The sequence below is a fragment of the Felis catus genome, chromosome E2 (assembly GCF_018350175.1).
Source record: "Felis catus isolate Fca126 chromosome E2, F.catus_Fca126_mat1.0, whole genome shotgun sequence".
Lineage (NCBI taxonomy): Eukaryota > Metazoa > Chordata > Mammalia > Carnivora > Felidae > Felis > Felis catus.
The window spans coordinates 61,490,295-61,509,754 of NC_058382.1; the positions used below are offsets into that span (position 1 = coordinate 61,490,295).

At 50.6% G+C, this 19,460-nt stretch overlaps 1 protein-coding gene across 3 annotated transcripts in view; it reads left to right on the plus strand.

Moving 5' to 3' along the window:
* Nucleotides 1-12,803: 12,803 nt before the first annotated feature.
* Nucleotides 12,804-19,460, plus strand: part of SPIRE2 (spire type actin nucleation factor 2) — a 35,187-nt gene continuing 28,530 nt past the window's right edge. The window contains exon 1 of one of the 3 annotated variants that reach the window (XM_023245139.2): nucleotides 12,804-13,160. In XM_023245139.2, the coding sequence (XP_023100907.2) occupies nucleotides 12,890-13,160 (271 nt within the window). In that variant the 5' untranslated portion in view covers nucleotides 12,804-12,889. The remainder of the gene's footprint in view (nucleotides 13,161-19,460) is intronic. The other 2 variants (XM_023245138.2, XM_023245140.2) reach the window with 2 other exon arrangements.

Consider the following 19,460-nt stretch of genomic DNA (forward strand, 5'->3'; position numbering starts at 1 on the left):
ATCCCCAAACCTAAGCTCTTAAACTGGAGACATGGGCAGGTGGGGCTACAGCCCTCTAATGGAAGGGGGAGAAGAGCCTCCTGGGTTTGCACTCCACATAATTCCTCCTCCCCAGCCTCTGCCTTCCCAAAGACGAGGCATTGGGAGAAAGAGATATCCCTGAGAAAGAGAACCCAAACTAGGCTGGCTCCCTCCCTCCCTCCCTCCTGCCTTGCGTCCTCAATGCCTGGATTTCTCACCTTTTCCTGGCACTTCTGTCCAGCATACGGAGACCCTGCCTCTTCTCATGACAATGTCTATATGGAAATGGCCCAGAACAGAAGAAAGAATGTGAAGATGAGTGTTTCCTTGACATTGCCCAAGGTGCCAGGAAACACTGGGAACAAGACCGAGTCTCTTACAGATCCTGAACCCCATGTCCAGCCCCGTATCCAGATGGGATACGACCAAAAGGCTTTCACCGCACAAGAATCCACAAAAGCAAGTGCCCTGGGGATACTCCTCCAAGCCCTGGCGGGGGCAGGAGAGGCCATTAGGTGGTCCACTCCTACCCCACCCCCAGCAGCCTCAGGAGCACTAGAGGTGTCTGCGCTCCACAAGGGCCGCCCTGCCTCTGGCAAGTGTACCTTCTTTGCCTCAAAGTGAAGCCTGGTTTGAACTGTCCATCTGCCCATGGGCCATGCTGACTGCTCGGGTCTCACTTAGCACAACTTAGACACACAAAACAGGGCCTTGGGTGCGTGGCTCAGGAATAGGAAGTCAGAACCCACAGAGTCCCCACAAGGGGTTCTGCCAGACCCTCTGCACTCTGTAGGCCAAGTGTGATGTTGTGAATTATAATGGCTAGAAAGTGCAGAGAACAGACCGGTTCACAAAAAGGCAAAGACTCATTCTCAGGGAAGACCCTAAGACAAGCCTGGGGGGAAGAGCTGGTGCCCCGTCAGGAAGCCCGTCCCATGTAGCTGGGCCCCTTCCCACCTCCACCCTGGCCATGCCTCTGACAGACCCTAGACCACAACAAGAGCTGTCCGTTTTAAGCACCCTTTAGGTTATTTGAAGGGAGAGTTTATTAAATTGGGGGAACATCATTTCCACTTGGCCATGAGTCAGTCCGAGAAAAGCTTTGCTGTGTTAATTTCCCCAAGCTGCTGACAGGGAGGGAGCCCTGAATTATTTTTTTTTAAGTTCATTTATTGATTTTGAGAGAGAAAGAGAGAGACAGAGACAGAGAGAACCCCAAGCGGGCTCTGTGCCGTCATCGGGGCTGGTGAGATCATGACCTGAGGTGAAATCAAAAGTCAGAGACTTAACTCACTGAGCCCCCCAGGTGCCCCTGATTATTTTAATTAGAATAAAATCAGACTTATTCGTGTTTTCCTAATGCTTGTCAAATTCCAAAATGTAAACACAACAAATCCATACTCTTGGAAATCACTAAAAAAATTGCTCTAGGCGGCTGAAGTTTTAAAAGAGCTTTATGCAAATTACCAGCTCCTGGAAACAGCACCCACCTGTCGGGGGCTGTGCTCAGAAACACTGAGCATGTGCCAACCCCAGGCCTCGGCTGTCTGTCCTCACGTTGTGGCCTGAGGCTTGCCTGAGTCAGGTCCTGTGTGCCTACGTCTGTGCAGGTAAGCCTTGTGCGGGGCCAGTGCCCACCCCCAGTTCCCCGTGAGGACACCGATATTCTACATTCCTATCATTACGGGTTGTTGGGTTGCAGGGAAAGCTGGCCAAAGGTGTTTGGTGCTGCGACGGACTCTTTTAATCAGGAAGCCGAGGGGGAAGCGGAATTCACAAGCACTTCTCCTGTAAGTTCCCGGACCTCTCAAGAATGAAAACGGACCAAAGAAGACCTTCAGGCTCAGTTTCTCCATTTGTAAAACTGGCCTGAGAGACGCCACAGTTCCGTTACCGTCTGCTCACTCGGCCCTTGTGTGTGCAAGTCCAGAGTGCTGTGTCCACGCTCCAGAGTGCCCGTTAGTACTCAGTCTGGAGCTGAGGCCCGGCTGAGACCTGCTGAGGGGACATGCAAGTGAGGAGCCCTCCTGTCACCCAGAACGCTCCTTCCACTAGGGCATGGGGGTGTTTCCTCACCTCCATGGCCCATATGAGCTTCCGCGTGCACTTTCCAAAAGGATTGGTCTCTGAGGAAGGATGTGGGTGGATCCCTACCACTCACACTGATGAGGGAGCATAAGGCAAGCTGAGGGCAAAGTACAGGCTGACAGCACCACCACCCCCATCACCAGGTGGGGTGTGTGTCACATCCCTGGGACACTCAGGCTGACCAAGAACACATGAAAGGAGAGAAAATCAAATGTTGACTGAGATCACAGTCCTGCAGGACAGGAGTCCCCTTCAGTTTACATACGTCTTGGCAGGTTACAGGAGAGGGGCAATCCTATCCATAGCCTAATCCAGAAACCTATAGATTCAGTTTCCTGGAGCCCTAATATCCCCCTCCCCTCCGTAGCGATGTGGGAACAAAGGTAAGAAGGAAATGGCAGGTGAAAATTCTTTATTACCTGCAGCCCATTGACAAATATTTCAGGCAAATACAGGTAAAACACTTCCCCAGAAAATCCCTCCTGTCGTAATGTTAATGCCTTATAGAGGGAAAACAACCTTAGCTTGATAATAGCTAGGCCTCCCATATCTTATGAATCTCCTTTAACATATGAAAATCCCTTTGGGAAATTCCTCTTGCCTTTATCTCCCCCAACTCCATCATATATAAACATTCACCCCTCACACTTAGAGCACAGCTGTTTCTGCCCACGGGTCCTGTCCCGCTGCTTTAATAAAATCACCTTTTTGCACCAAAGACGCCTTCGAGAATTCTTTCTTGGCCGTCAGCTCTGAACCCTACCATCACTCCAAAACCTCATCACACTCACTGCTTCTCAGGCACAGCATAGGAAGATGTGAGATATTCATTTCAAACATGGAAAGAACGTTCCCCCACAATTATAATAGTCGACACACGTGCGTTGACAAATAACATTAAAGGGGCCAAGAAACACTGACTTGCCCACAATCATACCCAAGACAAACATATTTCACTGTGCATCTTTCAGGTTTCTCCTTGGTAAATACCTTTTCAATAGATTTTTTAAGTTTATTTATTTATATTTTGAGAGAGGGAGAGGGAGAGAGAGAATCCCAAGCAGACTCCGCACCGTCAGCGCAGAGCCTAATGCGGGGCTCAAGCTCACAAACTGTGAGATCACTGAAGGGGTTTTGAAACGGTGGGGGACCAGAGCTGATAACCAAGAAATAATTCATGATCCGTCTTTGATGCAAAAAGGTGATTTTATTAAAGCACTGGAACAGGACCTACGGGCGGAAAGAGCTGCACTGGCGGGGCCTCTGGGGGGCTCAGTCGGTTAAGTGTCCGACTTCAGCTGAGGTCACGATCTCACGGTTTGTGGGTTCGAGCCCCACATAGGGCTCTGTGCTGACAGCTCAGAGCCTGGAGGCTGCTTCCGATTCTGTGTCTCCCTCTCTCTCTCTGCCCCTCCCCCGCTCATGCTCTGTCTCTCTCTCTCTCCAAAAAAAAAAGAGCTGCCCTGGGATTGTGAGGAGTGACTGATCATATACTTGGGAGTTTGGGGAGGTAAAGGCAAGGGAAAGTTTCCAAAGGGATTTTCGCATACTAAAGAAGAATCACAGGATACTGGAGGCCTAGCTAATTGTCAAGTGAAGGTTGTTTTCCCCTCTAGCAAAGCGTTAACATCAAGACAGTAGACAGTTCCTGGAGAAATGTTATACTCTGCCTGTCTCAAATATTTGCCAATGGGCTGCGGGTTATAAGGAAATTTAGTTTTACCTGCCATTTCCTTCTGCCTTTGTTTCCCCACATCAATCATGCCCTGAGCCGAAATCGAGAGTCTAAGCCACCAAGGCGCCCCCTTAAATCCTTTCTAATTGCTTCAGGATGTTGCCTGTGGCTGAGCAGATAAGTCCTTGTCCACGGCTTTCCCTTGCACCTTTGAGGACTGCAGAATTATCTTTATTGCCTCAGGATAAATTTCACATAGCAAAATTGCTGGGTCAAGACCACACATACATTATCATTTGCTTTTTATTTTTTGGCCTTATGGGGTCCTTACCAAGTGAAGATTCAAGAGTACCGTAGAAGTGCTATGTGCCAAACCCAGCGATTTCACTGCTAGCTCTGTCGTCAGGGGGTTGAAAGCTCCTTTATGAAACCCTGGGATTCTAGGATACAGAATATTAAAAATATGTTTATTACAGGAAACCATCAAAATCCTAGAGGAGAACACAGGCAGCAACCTCTTTGACCTCAGCCACAGCAACTTCTTGCTAGACATGTTGCAGGACGCAAGGGAAATGAAAGCAGAAATGTACTGGGATCTCATCAAGATAAAAAGCTTCTGCACAGCAATGGAAACAATCAACAAAACTAAAAGACAGCCTATGGAATGGGAGAAGATATTTGCAAATGACATTTCTTTTTTAAAAAATTTTTTTAAAGTTTATTATTGAGAAACAGAGAGAGAGCATGAGCATGGGAGGGGCAGAGATAAGGGGAGACACAGAATCCGGAGCAGGCTCCAGGCTCTGAGCTGTCAGCGCAAAGCCTGATGCAGGGCTCAAACTCACAAATTGCGAGAACATGGCCTGAGCTGAAGTCGGACATTTAACCAACTGAGCCACCCAGGCACCCCTGCAAATGACAATTCTGATAAAGGGTTATTATCCAAAACCTATTCCTAAAAAACAAATAATCCAACTAAGAAATGGGCAGAAGACATGAATAGACATTTTTTCCAAAGAAGACATCCAGATGGCTAACAGGTGCATGAAAAGATGCTCAACATCACTCTCATCAGGGAAATTGAAATCAAAACTACAATGAAATACCACCTCACACCTGTCAGAATGGCTAAAATTAACAACACAGGAAACAACAGGTGTGGGCGAGGATGTGGAGAAAAGGGGAATAATCCGCACAGTTGGTGGGAATGCAATCTGGCGCAGCCGCTCCGGAGGACAGTGTGGACGTTCCTCAAAAAGTTAAAAATAGAACTACCCTATGTTCCAGCAACTGCACTACTAGGTATTTACCCAAAGGATTAAAAAAAATACAGGTTTGAGGGGTTACATGCACCCCCATATTTATAGCAGCATTATCTGCAATAGGCAAACTATGGAATGAGCCCAAATGTCTAATGACTGATGAATGGATAAAGAAAATGTGATATATATATACACATATGTGTGTATGTGTGTGTGTGTGTGTATATATATATACATATATATATATATGGGTGGGTGATGGGCATTAAGGAGGGCACTTGCTGTGATGGGCACTGGGTATTCTACATAAGTGATAAGCCACAGAATTCTACTTCTGAAACCAATATTGCACTGTGTGTTAACTAACTAGAATTTTAATAAAAAATTGAAGAAAAAAAGAAATAAAAGTATGTTTATTTAATGGATTCAAGGGTTGTCTTGATCACATCATCTTTTATTGCTTTACTCAGAAAATTATCTTTTTTCTAAGTTTATTTTGAGAGAGAGAGAGAGAGAGAGCATGAGCAGGGGAGGGACAGAGAGAGAGGGAGACAGAATCCCAAGCAGGCTCCATGCCGTCAGCTCGAACATGGGGCCAGATCCCATGAACCGTGAGAGCGTGACCTGAGCCAAAACCACGAGTTGGACGCTCGGTCGTCCGAGCCACCCAGGGGCCCCAACTCAGGAAATTCTTTAGAAGAATTAGCTTTTCTTTATTTCTTCTCTCTCTCTCTCTCTCTTTTCCCTTCAGCACACGGTGGTATGTAATGTAATAATTACTACTACGGTTTGGTAGCACAGCCTTGATCCGTGCTAAGGTCCCGGCAGTTTTGCTCCCTATAGGGTTATATGGCAGCCCCCGGAAAGAACTGTCCATGTCCTACCCTGAAATCTGTAAATGTGATCTTATTTGGAAATAGGGTCTTTGCAGATGCAACTAATGAAAGGGTCTTGAAATGAGATCATTCTGGACTGTCTAGGGTGGGTCCTAAATCCAATGACAGGTATCCCTTCATTCACTGCTATACCCTTAGCAGTTAGAACACTGTCTAGCACTTAGAAATGGATACATAAATACTTGTTGAATTGAATAATTTTTTAAAAGAATCTGTTGTTCAGCTTTACTTTAATAAGAGAAATGGAAATTAAGCGACTCTTCACCCATCAAAGATTCAAAAGTGTAATCATACACTGTGAACTTAGGCAAGCAGGCCCCGCCAGTGGGGAACCAGTGGGGAACTGGTACAGCCTCAGTGAGAGCTGCTTTAATAATACTTACCAAAATTCTGAATGTGTATATCCTTCAATTCAGCAAGTCCATTTCCTAGAATTTGGAGTGAACACATAGAGGGGCGGCTCAGTCAGTTAAGTGTCTGCTTCAGCTCAGGTCATGATCTCTAGGTTCGTGGGTTCAAGCCCCACATAGAGCTCTGTGCTGACAGCTTGGAGCCTGGAGCCTGCTTCAGATTCTGTGTCTCCCTCTCTCTCTGACCCACCCCCGCTCGCGCTCTGTCTCTGTCTCTCCAAAATAAATAAACATTAAAGAAAATTGTACTGAACACATATAAAAGGATAAATGTCAACTGTACTCCCACAGTGTCTGAGGTACTTGGAACAGCAGTATTAAGCCCAGAAAATCCTGGCCATCATGGAGCCCATGCTATGTATAAGGTTATTCACTCAAGACTGGGAACATCCTACGTGCCCACCAGTAGGGAACTGGATGGGGAGATTATGGCGTCCCCACGAAGGGATATGCAGTTGCACAGACAGGTGCAGAGGGTCCTTACACACTGATATCAACCACTCCCCCCACACCGATGAATGCAGAAGCAGAGCACAGGACAAGGTGTATGATGTGCCTCTCTCTGTGTGAAAAGGGGATGTGTATGTTTGCAGCAGGCGTGTGGCATTTCTGGAAGGACCGACCAAAGATCAGTCACGGTGACTGCCTGGGGCCAGTGTGTGGTTGAAGACTTCTCAATCTTTGCACATCAAGTCCTGTCAAATTAGCCAACACCAATTTGCACAGTTATTTCTATATTCTTACAGAGGGCAGGCCCCACACAGGCACCTGAGGCTCATCCTGTCATCAAGATAATTGTCACTTGTGATGTAAAATTTCCTTCGCTCCAGGCTGAGAAAGATGTGATACGAGAGAGAGAGAGAGAGAGAGAGAGAGAGAGAGAGAGAGAGAGAGAGAGAGAGAGAGAGAATAATTTGGAAAGTCCCAGACTCATTTTTAACCATCCTGCATTACCTGTTCATAACATAAATAAATTCAAACTTTGTAAATGACCTTGAATGTCTTCGGTGGGAAGCAAATAGTGTCCTCAAGTATTTACCCCTGATCCCCTCTCCTTGTCCTGTGACACACAGAACGGCCCTGCCTGCTGTCTATGACCTCCTAGGGTTTCCTCAGTCATCTTGGCCTAGCTCTGGAACTTTAGTCCCCATTCTGTGCTCTGAATGTCCTCCTCCTCTTCCCTTTCCCTCCTGCTTTCTCCGTCTGTTCGGGCTCAGCCACGTTAGCCTCTGTGTCTTCACAACTACTAGCCTTCAAGGAACGCCCAGGCCCAGGGTCCTTCCCCCGGGACTGTCCTGCGCTCCCTTTCAGAGATGAAGCACAGCGGGGCTCTATCTGACACCCATGGGATTCATGGCCTTTATCATCATCCCAAAATAAACCTAACGTACAAAACCGCTGCCTATCAAGTTTCAGCTTTTCCTCCCAGACCCCTGAGCCTTGCCTGGCCGCAAGGAGCATGACAAAGGGGACATTCAGGGGCCTCTGAACTGCGGCAACAGGGGGCCTGGGTGCTCACTGCCCCGTGTATGGCTCCCTGGGGGGGGGGGGGGGCGGGGAAGCTGACCTGCTTTCCAATCGGAAGTGGAGTAAGTTGTGGGCGGAGAGAAACTCTGCACTTCACTTGCCACAGGTGAAGCGGTTCTCCCTGTGTCTAGGGGAATAGAACTGCCCGTGCACTTGACTCGCTCTGAACTTTGTCTCAGAACACGCAGAGCACTCTCGTGATGCCACCCTGGACCCCGGAGCCCCGTACTGCTCTCCTGGAATCATGTAACTGTAATCCACAAGCGCACCTGGGAATCCAGCCCCAACTTATCTTTTTGAACCCCAGGAGCCTAAAATTAGGACTCTGTAGCTTCTGTGTCTGCAAAGATGCTCAGAGGTGTTTTTTGTTTTTAGTTTTTTTTTTAATGTTTATTTTTGAGAGAGTACAAGTGGGATAGGGGCAGAGAGACAGGGAGACAGGAGTTCCTAAGTGGTCTCTACACTGACAGCAGAGAACCTGATGTGGGGCTCAAAGTCGGGAACCATGAGATCATGACCTGAGATAAAGTCGGACACTGAACCAACTGAGCCACTCAGGTGCCCCTTTTCAAAAAATTTTTAAAGTTTATTTTCTTATTTTGAGAGATAGAGCACAAGCATGAGTGAGTGGGGAAGGGGCAGGGAGGAGTGGTGGAAAGAGAAAGACAGAGAGAGATCGATTGAGAGTCACAAGGAGGCTCCACATGCGGGGCTCAAACTCAGGAGCCATGAGCTCATTCCCTGAGCCGAAATCAAGAATCAGACACTTAACTGACTGAGTCATCCAGGGGCCCCTTAGAGGTATAATTCTTAGAGCTTTTGGATCTATGGCTAACTGTAGTTGTGAGCCACCCACCCCTCCAACTGCACTCCCATGGTATGGGCACGATCTACATAAGGCCCCTGCAAAGTATCAAACACATGGTTAAAAACAGCATAACCAGTGGGGCTCCCTGCTCACATCAAGCACCTGTACCACATCCATTTATGTGGAGTGCTATTATTCGCTCACAAGGGGCAGGGAGGGACATCAGCGGGTTTTCTACTGGTCCTTCCCAGGCAGAAGACATGAATGCTTGGTGCTCCCCAGTGTTGTGAACATGAACAGCCTACCCCATAGAGTGAATATTTGGGGAGCATCTTTGCTAATGTGATGAATTGATAACTCTCCAATTCCAAGCATTGGTGGTTGGTCAATGCACTCAGTGTTCCTATCCTGTCCCCAAGCACAGCAGCCAAGAGAGGGAGATGCAGAATCCGAAGCAGGCTCCAGGCTTCGAGCTGTCAGCACAGAGCCTGATGCGGGGCTCGAACTCACAGACCACGAGATCATGACCTGAGCTGAAGTCGGACGCTTCACCGACTGAGCCACCCAGGTGCCCCTTCACTACCTTTTATCAAAAGTGTGGGCTGGGGGAGTGCCTGGGTCGCTCATCTGGTTAAGTGTCCAACTCTTAATTTCTGCTCAGGTCACGATCTCATGGTTCGTGAGCTGGAGCCCCAAATCCGGATCTATGTGTCAGCGCAGAGCCTGCTTGAGATTCTCACTCTGCTCCCCTCTGCTTGTGTTCTCTCTCTCTCTCTCTCTCTCTCAAAAATAAATAATTAAACTTAAAAAAAAAAGTATGGGCTGGGCTTGGTACTCCCCCACAAAAAACATGGTTATCTTGACTGTGACTTGTGACTAACAGATAGAACTTGTCACTGCACCCAGAGTTCCCACCAACCAGGTGAGAAGTCGGGTGCACCCAGTTGCTAGAGCCACAGGAAAATTTTATCAGGTTTCTCTTCCAGTGGATTCCGCCTCATTTCTTATTATTGGCTTAGAAGCTGCTCTTGGGCACCCTGTCTACAAGCTTAGAATCCCTCTCACTGCTGCCAGCACCCTTAGGCCAATGTCAGCCTTCCTCCTCACTGTAGGCCCACATCTACGTCTCATCCGGTACTTTCTGGGAGGCTGCGTGCATAAATGACCTAGGAGAATAAACGATGTAGTTTCTACAAACATCTAGAGAATTGACTGATGCTTTTGGTCCCTCATTTTGGTCACGGCTAAGGGGACAAAGCTTGAAACATCAAGAGATAAGTACTCTTTTGGCATATGGATTTGGTTTGATTTCCATCATGCTATTTTGCATAGCCAAAGCACTGTAAATCTTATAATTTAAAATAAATTACTTTGGCATCTGGGTGGCTCAGTCTGTTCAGCATCTTATTAGGTTTCGGCTCAGGTCGTGGTCTCACAGTTTGTGAATTCAAGCCCCGCGTCGGGCTCTGTGCTGACAGCTCAGAGCCAGAGCCTGCTTTGGATTCTGTGTCTCCCTCTCTCTCTGTCCCTCCTCTACTTGTGCTTTCTCTCTCAAAAGTAAATAAATAAACATGAAAAATTTAAAAAAAGGGGGGGAGCACCTGAGTGGCTCAGTTGGTTCAGCATATGGTATCAACTCAGGTAATGATCTTGCAGTTTGTGAGTTCGAGCCCCACATCCAGCTTGCTGATGTCAGTGCAGAGCCTGCTTTGGATCTTCTGTTCCCCTTGCTCTCCTCCTCCACTGTCACTCTCAAAAATAAATAAAACATTAAAAATTTTTTTTTAACTTTTAAAATAAAAGAATAAAAATAAATTACTTAAGGAGCTCCTTGTTGGCTCAGTCAGTAGAGCATGTGACTCTGGGTCTTGGGGTTGTGAGTTCAAGAGATTACTTAGGAAAGAATAATCTTAAAAATAAATAAATGAATAGCTTAAGAACAAAAAAAGGAAAAAAGATAAAGAGAACCTAACTTTTTTAAAAATGTTATTTATTTGAGAGACAGAGTGCTAGTGGGGGAGGGGCAGAGAGAGAGAGAGAGAGAGAGAGAGAGAGAGAGAGAGAGAGAGACAGAATCCGAAGCAGGCTCCAGGCTCAGCACAGAGCCTCACATGGGGCTCAGACTCATGAACCGTGAGATCATGACCTGAGCCAAAGTCAGACGCTTAACTGACTGAGCCACCCAGGTGCCCCTAGAACCTAACTTTTATAAAATCCCAGTAAAATCCCTGTTCTGAATCTTTCTGGCTAATGTCTTGGAAGGTGCTCAGGGACTCCTGAAAGAACAGAGCCAGATCAGAAAGAGTATTGTCATCTCACACAGGTGAACTCAAGGGCCACTGGTCAGCTAGGTATGAGTCCACTACATGAGGCCCCTTAGCAAGGCCCATGCTCATCAAATAAGATCCTAAAACCATGTGGTCAATTAGGGAAATCTGAGACCCTTTGAAGAACGGGGAAGGAACGTCTTGCTACAACCTAACCGGCTTCCAATCAAAGTGATTATCACCTTCCGCTCTGTCCACTCACTGCACCTAAGGGTGCCCCTCCTGAGGGTGCCCCTGGCTCCTGGAAGGGGAGGGGTCAGCCAGGCTGTGGTGGGAGCAACGGTCCTGGTTTCTGAAGAGTTGCTGGTGAGAGCTACATGACCAGAGGTGTTGTGAATGGAAGTCTTTATTTCCCTGGAATCTGAAAGCAAAAACCACTCCTTGTTTGGGCCCACTGTGTTGGGAGAGGAGTTTCCAGATCACATACACCTGGCATTGTGTGACTTGAGGCAGGAACTTTCCTAAACCACTGTGCAGAAGCTACTGCTTGTGCATTAAGTAAGACTCTTCCCTGAAGGTTTCTTGCTACTGCTGTCCTAAAGTAGCCGTGAAATTTCTCGCTCACCCTATTGCACCCACGGTTCGTGGGGTGGGGGGAAACGAGCAAAGGCCAGACAGGAAGATTAACCTGAGTCCTAGGTTCTTTGCACAATTTATTCAGGAGATAGGACATTCCTCCACCCCATGTCTCTACTTTTCCTTCTACAAAGCACCAATGCTGTTATTTTTGGCTGTGTAAGCTTGGTGAACCGAAAGTTGCCCAGCTGTTGAATGTAAAAACTTTTGGCACAATTCATCTTTATCAAATTCCTTTCTGTTCGAAAATTATACATCCGATGGGATGATGTGACATTAGGGCCTCAGGGGGCAGCCTACACCCCTCACCAAGTGCCCATCCCCTTTCCCCAAAGTGGAAATTGCCACCTTGCTGTGGCGATCCCCTCTTCCCAGGGACCCAGGTTTGGGACCAGTCGCCTTAAGGCCAACTATTTTCCAATTGCATTTGGGCCCTGCTATCCTGACCCAGTTACAACTATGGCTCAGGAGGTCTCGGGATTTGCGTGAGTAGTTACTTGTGTGCCTGGGTGCCGCCCCTCCCGTGAGTGAGCTGGCTTGGAATGCAGGCACAGATAACTTTCAAATGAGAGCTCCGCCTCTGTTTATTTTTCAGGGAGACACTCGAGCATTTAATCCAGACTTGGGTCTCCTGCTACAAAGGGTCCTTCATCGAATACTTCATAGCGCGGGGTCTCCCTGGCTCACATCGCTCTGTAGTAAGTGACCTCTTGAGGTCACCTTGCCAGCCGGCCCCCACAGAGGCCACTGCAGGCATTTGCTCCTCCGAACCAAAGTCGGATGTGTGTTTGTGCGGGGTGGGGGTTCACATGCCTCTTCACTGTCTCCCGCATTCCAGCATCAATAGTGCCCGAGGCCCCCAGTCACTGCAGTGTCTTGGACGGGGTGCCTCCTTACACAAGCGTCAGAGAGCCTGGGGAGCGCGCCTCCCTCCGGCCCCGGCTCTGCGCGCCCAGCCACCCCGCACCTCCCCCACTCCGCCTGGCCCGCCCGGTCCCCCCAGGGCCGGGAGCGCAGCCTTCCCAGCTTCCCTCCCCACCCGCCACACCGCGCCCCTCCCCTCTGCGCCCTGAGGCCCCCCACCCCCCACCGCCACCGGACCGGCACCCCTCCCCCCTCGCTCCCGCGCCGGCCCCGCCCTCACCTGCGGCCGCTGCGCGGGGCGGGGCCGCCCGAGGATGACAAAGCAGCGGCCGGCGGCGCGGGACCCGCCCCCCGCGCTCGGCGGGTGCGTCGGCCGCCCCGGCGCGGCTGTTATGGAAACCGGCCGGGCGCGCAGGAGGCGATAATGGGGCGGCCATGGCCCGGGCCGGCAGCTCCAGCGGCGACGCGGCCGCGGGGGAGCGGGCCGGGGGCGCGGGGCGGCCCGAGCCGTGGGAGCTGTCCCTGGAGGAGGTGCTGAAGGCGTACGAACAGCCCATCAACGAGGAGCAGGCGTGGGCCGTGTGCTTCCAGGGCTGCCGCGGGCTGCGGGGCGCGCCGGGCGGCGGGCGGCGCATCCGGGACACGGCCGACATCCTCCTGCGCCGGGACGGCTCGGTCAGCGCGCGGCGGGAGCCAGGGGCCGCGGGTGAGGGCCGGCGGGCGCGCGGGGGTGTGGCCGGGCGCGCGGGCCGCGCCGGGGGGCGGGGGTGGGGGCCGGGGAGCGCGCGCGCGGGGTGTGGGGGGATGGGCTGCGACCCTCCCCTCTCCTCGCTTCTCCTCTCCTCCCCCTCTCCCCTCTCCCCCCTTCTCCTCTCCTCTCCCCCCTTCTCCTCTCCTCTCCCCCCTTCTCCTCTCCTCTCCCCCCTTCTCCTCTCCTCTCCCCCCTTCTCCTCTCCCCCCTTCTCCTCTCCCCCCTTCTCCTCTCCTCTCCCCCCTTCTCTCACCTCTCCTCTCTCCTCCTCTCGCCTCTCCTCTCCTGTCCTTTCTCGTCCTCTGCTGGGTGCGAGCCCTCTCCGTCCCCACCCTCCCTCTCGTGGACCCGGAGCCCCCTCTCTGCACCCTCCCTTTCTGGAACGCGGGCGCCCCCTTCCACACCCTCCGAGTCCTGAACCCCTGCAGGAGCCCCCTTTCGTACCCTTCCACACCCTTCCTTTGCTGGACGGCCTCTCCCCATCCTTCTCTCTCTCACCTGGTGTTGGGATACCCCCTCCCTTTCCTAGAACCCTCCGCCGACCATCCTCTGGTTGCCGGTGGGCAGCCTGCGGTTCGCGTATTTAACTCACAGGAGAAGGATTTTGGCTTTTGATGGTTGAGTACCTTCCATAGACTCAATTCTGCCTCTCCTACCCCCCACCTCTCCCCACCTGGCGCTGGTTCCTTCTGCTTTGGGGTCTGTAGCCCTCAGTCTTGTTCATCCAGTGATTCCTGGTGTGGAACCCTTGTTGCATGGGTGACTGCAGATGCCTTACGCTGGAAAGGAACGAATGAATGTCTTCTTGGAGCTTTTTTTCGTGGAGGTGAAGGTCTAAGGAGGAAGCTGTGTCTTCTTTGGAATCTGCTGAATTTACCAGTTTCCTGGGTTTAATAGCAAGAAGAGTGTGTAAAATTTTGGGAACAGTCTGCTTGGTTTTCCTGCTCTTAATCATCAAGAACAAATAATCCCTTGAAAGATATTTGAAGTCTACTCAAAATAGCGAATCTAAGTGATTTTTAGCCTCTTTCTTAGGAAAAAAAAATAACGTATTTTCTTCCCTGGAGAACTGTACTACTGGTCTAGAGCATATGGTGATTAAAAAAAAAATTTTTTTTTTAATGTTTATTTATTTTTGAGAGAGAGCGCGAAAGCAGGGCAGGGGCACACAGAGAGAGACACACACAGAATCCAAAGCAGGTTCCAGGCTCGGAGCTGTGAGCACAGAGCCCAGCGTGGGGCTTGAACCCATGAACTGTGGAGACCATGACCTGAGCCGAAGTCAGACACTCAAGTGGCTGAGCCACCCAGGCACCCCTAGAATGTTGGGTGATATTAACCCAAAAGCTAATACTGTGTAGGAAACACAAAGGCCCGCTATGTGTGCTGGAGGAGAGCTGGGCCCTCTCTAGTCCTGAGACTATGGTTTGCACGAGTCCTCATGGAGGACACGAAAGGACCAGCACAAAGCTGCATAGGAGCTATAGCTGTATAGCTATAGGGTCTGTTGAACCCCCCCTGGGACCATCACTCTATTTCTCCCAAGGTCCTTCTCAGCCCTGTGCCCCGCTCCTACCTCCCTCTACACCTTTGCTATGAGACATTTGTAAGTTTCTGTATTTCGTACACAAAGCACCAAGATATTTGACAGGTGAAAAGTGAGTAGACACTCAAATGGTATTATTCCCAGTTTACCAGTTAAGCTGAGGCTCAGACTTCCCCAAAGCTGCACAGAGAGAGGAAGGATTTGGATTCAGCCTCCAGCTCTTGATGTTTGCGTGCAAGGTCTCCGTAGGTGGGCCTGAGAGGCTTGCCCTTGCTGGGTGGCCTTATCCCCGCCCTCCCACGGGGGTTGGGGGGGGGGGCGGCAGCTAGACTCTGCATATTCACAAAGAGCTTTTCTCCTGAAGCTATAGATTCCTCCCTGTGTCCCTCTCCATCCCTGGAGATAACAATATATGGGGTGCCTGGGTGGCTCAGTCGGTTAAGCAGTTAAGCCTCTGCCTTCAGCTCAGGTCATGATCTCATGGTTCGTGGTTCCTGGGTTTGAGCCCTGCGTCAGGATATCTGCTGTCAGTGCAGAGCCCGTCTTTGGATCCTCTGTCTCCCCCTCTCTCTCCGCCCCTCCCCCACTCACGTTCTTTCTCTCTCTCAAAAAGTAAATAAACATTAAAAGAATTAATTAATAAGAAAAGAGTATAACCCAAGATGTGGCTCCTGGCACCCCAGAGCGGGACAGGACTATAGGGGCCTGCCTGGTCTGACCCTCTGATTTTAAAGATTGGAAAACTGAGGTACAGAGTGGTAGCTGGTTAGCAGAGAGCGCAGCTCTCACAGAGAAGTACAGCTCTGTGTGAGAACTGGGAGAGAGTCAAGCCAGGTTTCTCATTGGTCCTCCAAAATGCACCTTGATGGCTAACGTTGTTGGGAGTCACCAAGCTCCCTCCAGTTCCCAGGATGTGTCAGCTCCTACTTCCTGCTGCCTCTACACCCACAACCAGGCCAGAGATCCAGGCTGGGGTTTCAGGCTCACACCTGGCCTCTCTGTGGACACTTACTAGCCCAGGACATCAGGAAGCCTGGTTCCATTTTCCATTCAAGGCAGTCTTTGGTTTCGCTCATAAACGTGTCTCATAAAGGTGGATAAGAGATATGACGTGCTTGTCTGTAAAGATAAGGGAGAGTGGATTGCCCTGAACTTTCTCTTCAGTCTTGTTGAGCTTTCTTGAATCAGCTGAAACTTTAGACCAACTGCCCTCGGGGGTGGCTAATCCACCATTTCGCTGGCACTTGAGTGGTGAATTCACTGAAGGATTTGTGTTTATTTCTTGCTGTAAAAAGCAATCGGGAAAAACAGCATCTTTTAATGTTACCTCACCTGGTCCCTCGGTACAAAGTGCTGGTAGATCTAGCCTTAAGTAAGTGTTTAAAAGAACTTTAAAGGAATCCGCAAAAAGAAAAGCCACATTTGGGGGAATGATTAATGTATGAGCATACATCTCGCCTCTAACAGCGAAGTGGAAACAAATCCTAACCTTTAGTCTGAAGACTTCATAACTGCTTGGAGTACTTTTTTTTTTAAGTGGGGAAAATGTGTTAACGTGAAGTTTTTTTTTTTTAAGTTTATTTTATTTATTTTGAGAGAGAGAGAGAGCGCACATGTGAGCGGGTGGGGGGGGGGAGGGGCAGGGAGAATCCTAAGCAGGCTCCCAGTTGTCAGCATGGGATCATGACCTGAGTCGAAACAGAGTCAGTCGGTCACTTAACTGACTGAGCCACCCAGGCACCCCACATGGGAAGTTATTTTTAAAAGGCCATTATCAAAACCTCTTGATGGGGAAAGGGTTCCTTTTTTTTTTTTTTTTAATTGAGGCAGGAAACTCTGTCAGGCATCGATGTGAATGCCTGTGTGGAGCCTTTCCCCGAGGCACAGCTAATTCCCTAAGTGCAGCTTGGTCAGTGATCCTGTGACCCTGAAATGCTTTTAGTGGCTTTTGTCCACCTGATGCTGTCCTGGGCACTTCCCCCCAGGAGAGTGACTGCTTCCCTTCCCCGTGTTTGGCTGTCACCTCGATGGAAAGATGCCTTTCTGGCCTACCACTGCTCGGGAAACACTTTTCCAGGCACCGGGCTGTCCACCATAACTCTCTTGGGCGGGCAGAGGTGGGACATGAATGTGGGTAGAGGTGTGTCTGAGACGGGAGTGAGCTCATCATCTCCCACCTTCCCCCTCCTGTGGATGCTAAGGTACACACTGCCCTATTATTCTGATTTCTTTTTTCTTGTCAGTTTTGGTACTAAAACTTTTCACAGGCCCTACTTTGCGGCTTGGGCGCCTCACGTGACCTGTCCGCCGGGCCCCATCTGCCTCTCCAGCCCCTTCTTCCTCCTTCCTCTTCTGCCTGGAGGCCAGCTGCCCCCATGGCCCCCAAAGCGTTGGCACCTGCCCCCAGGGTAGGGCTCTCGGAGTGGCCACCACTGCACAGACCCAGGGCCCTCCCACTCATCTCATTTTCAGCCCTGAGGTTCAAACACAGGAACGATTCATAGTCTGTCGTGCATTGGATGGTGGTGTTCTGTGTCATGAGCTCTATGGGGCTTGGAATTCTTTTTTTGTTTTTTGTTTTTTTTCAGAAATGTTTGTTTATTTCTTGTGAGAGAGAGGGAGTGTGAACAGGGAGGGGGCGGCAGAGAGAGAGGGAGAAAGAATCCCGAGCGGGCTCTGCGCTGCCAGCACAGAGCCTGATGTGGGGCTCAAACTCATGAACCATGAGATCAAGACCCCAGCTGAAATCAAGAGTCAGACACTCAACTGACCAAGCCCCCCAGGTGCCTTGGGCTCGGAATTCTCTCTTCCACCTCGGCCTGGCAGCGAGAGCAGCAGCTGAGTTTGGCATCTCACCATCACCAGTGCCCCCCTCCTCCATAAACTGGTGTGCTGGTAGCACATGCTGGGGAGGGGTGAGGACGAGTGAGGGAACACCAGTACAGAGCCCTGGGCCCGGGAAGTGTGTGTGCACACAGGCACAACACACACACACACACACGCACACACACACAGATGCCCCCTCGTTCGTTGTCTCTGCAGTGCTCTGCACAAGTACGGGGGGCTGCTGGCCCCGCTGTGGATGTTCCTTCCGGTCTCCTGGCCCAGTGCGTCCTCTCCCTTTCCCACGGGGTGGGATCCGTGGCCACTAGGATTGGCTCTGGGCCACTGGTTTGGGAGGCCCCCTAGTCCTGTGGGCTTTAGGTGTTCAAGCTGGACTCCATAGACCTCACTGGGAGGTCGCCTCCTGAGTGACTGAGGACCTTCTCTTTAGCTTGCCTGTATTTTTTTTATTATTTATTATTTTTAATGTTTATTTTTGAGAAAGAGAGAGAGTGTGTGTATGTGTGTGTGAATAGGGGAGGGGCAGAGAGACGGTGACCGAGGATCCAAGCAGGCTTCGAGCTGTCAGCACAGAACCTGACTCGGGGCCTGAACCCATGAACTGTGAGATCATGACCTGAGCCAAAGTCGGACGCTGAACCGACTGAGCCCCCCAGGCGCCTCGTTGCCAGTATTTTTTTTAAATGGCATTTGCACAGATGAAGGTGGATGAGTGTCCAGTGATGTTGTCCCCTGATATGCTGGGCAGAAGTGAGAGCTGGTTGGAAAGATGAAATCCTGCTTCCCTCGTCACAAGTCTCCTCGCAGTCAGAATATTTCTGGCCGAAACTCTCAGGTCCTGCTCCTTCTCCCACCAGTGCCGTCTGTGCTGCCCGCCCTTGCTATCACACAGGACCCTTGGCATTTGGGGACTCTTTGTGCCTTGGTTATGCTTTGTGAGGGTCACCCAGGCAAGGCGCGGTGTGGAGATGAAGCCCAGCCACCCAGGGACAGGTGGGCACTTTGCTTTACAATCCAGGGTGGCAGCGGCTGACGTTTTCAGGCTCTTGCAAGAATGTGCTGGGCCCACTCATGTTTACGCCCCTGACGCTGTTCTGATCCCCATTGCACAGATGAGAAAACTTGTTCACGAAGCAACCATCTCATCACCCAGTGGGGAGGGGTGGGGGCAGGACTGGGAGTGAGGACTGCGGCCTGGCCTTGGGGAGTTACTCTTCTTTGCACCTCACGGGCTGTGCTAAGCCTTGGACGTGCCTGGTGTGGTAAAGCACTGGGTGCCACAGGAGTGGCAATGAGTCTCCTGTCTCTGTTTGTACCTCGCCCAGCAGCCCTCCAGGTGCACGTGAGTGCCTTCACAGGATTTCGGGTCCTAGTGTTCGGAAGAGGAAGGGGCTCTGTAGAGTGCACCTGGTCAGGGTCCCGTGCGCATTTCTCGGTGATGTAAAACATCGTCCATGTGCCCTGTGACCTTCCTGGCCTCTACCTGGGGAGGGTGTGAGCGCTGGGAAGGACACCTGCCTGGGTGTGACTGTGTGAGCCAGGTGTTTGTAGATCACATTCCTGATTCAGTCTCACCTCTGAGCAGAGATTACCTCACAGGAAGGCGTCCCCCAATAAGCCGTGCTCTCTGTCCAGACATCTGTGAGCCTGGGGCTGGCTGTCACAGATGACCAAGAGAAGCCTGTGTGGCCGCTTTGGCTGGCCCAGTACCTAACTGGCCGTTTGCAGCCTCTGCCCTGTGCTCTTAGGAGAGGTTGAAGCTGTCAGGGTGTCTTTGGGGTCCCTGTGCAACCTCGAGATTGGCTCATGAGACACAGCCCCAGGGTCTCTGCCCCCTTCAGGGCCCTGGTCACCCCCACTGCACC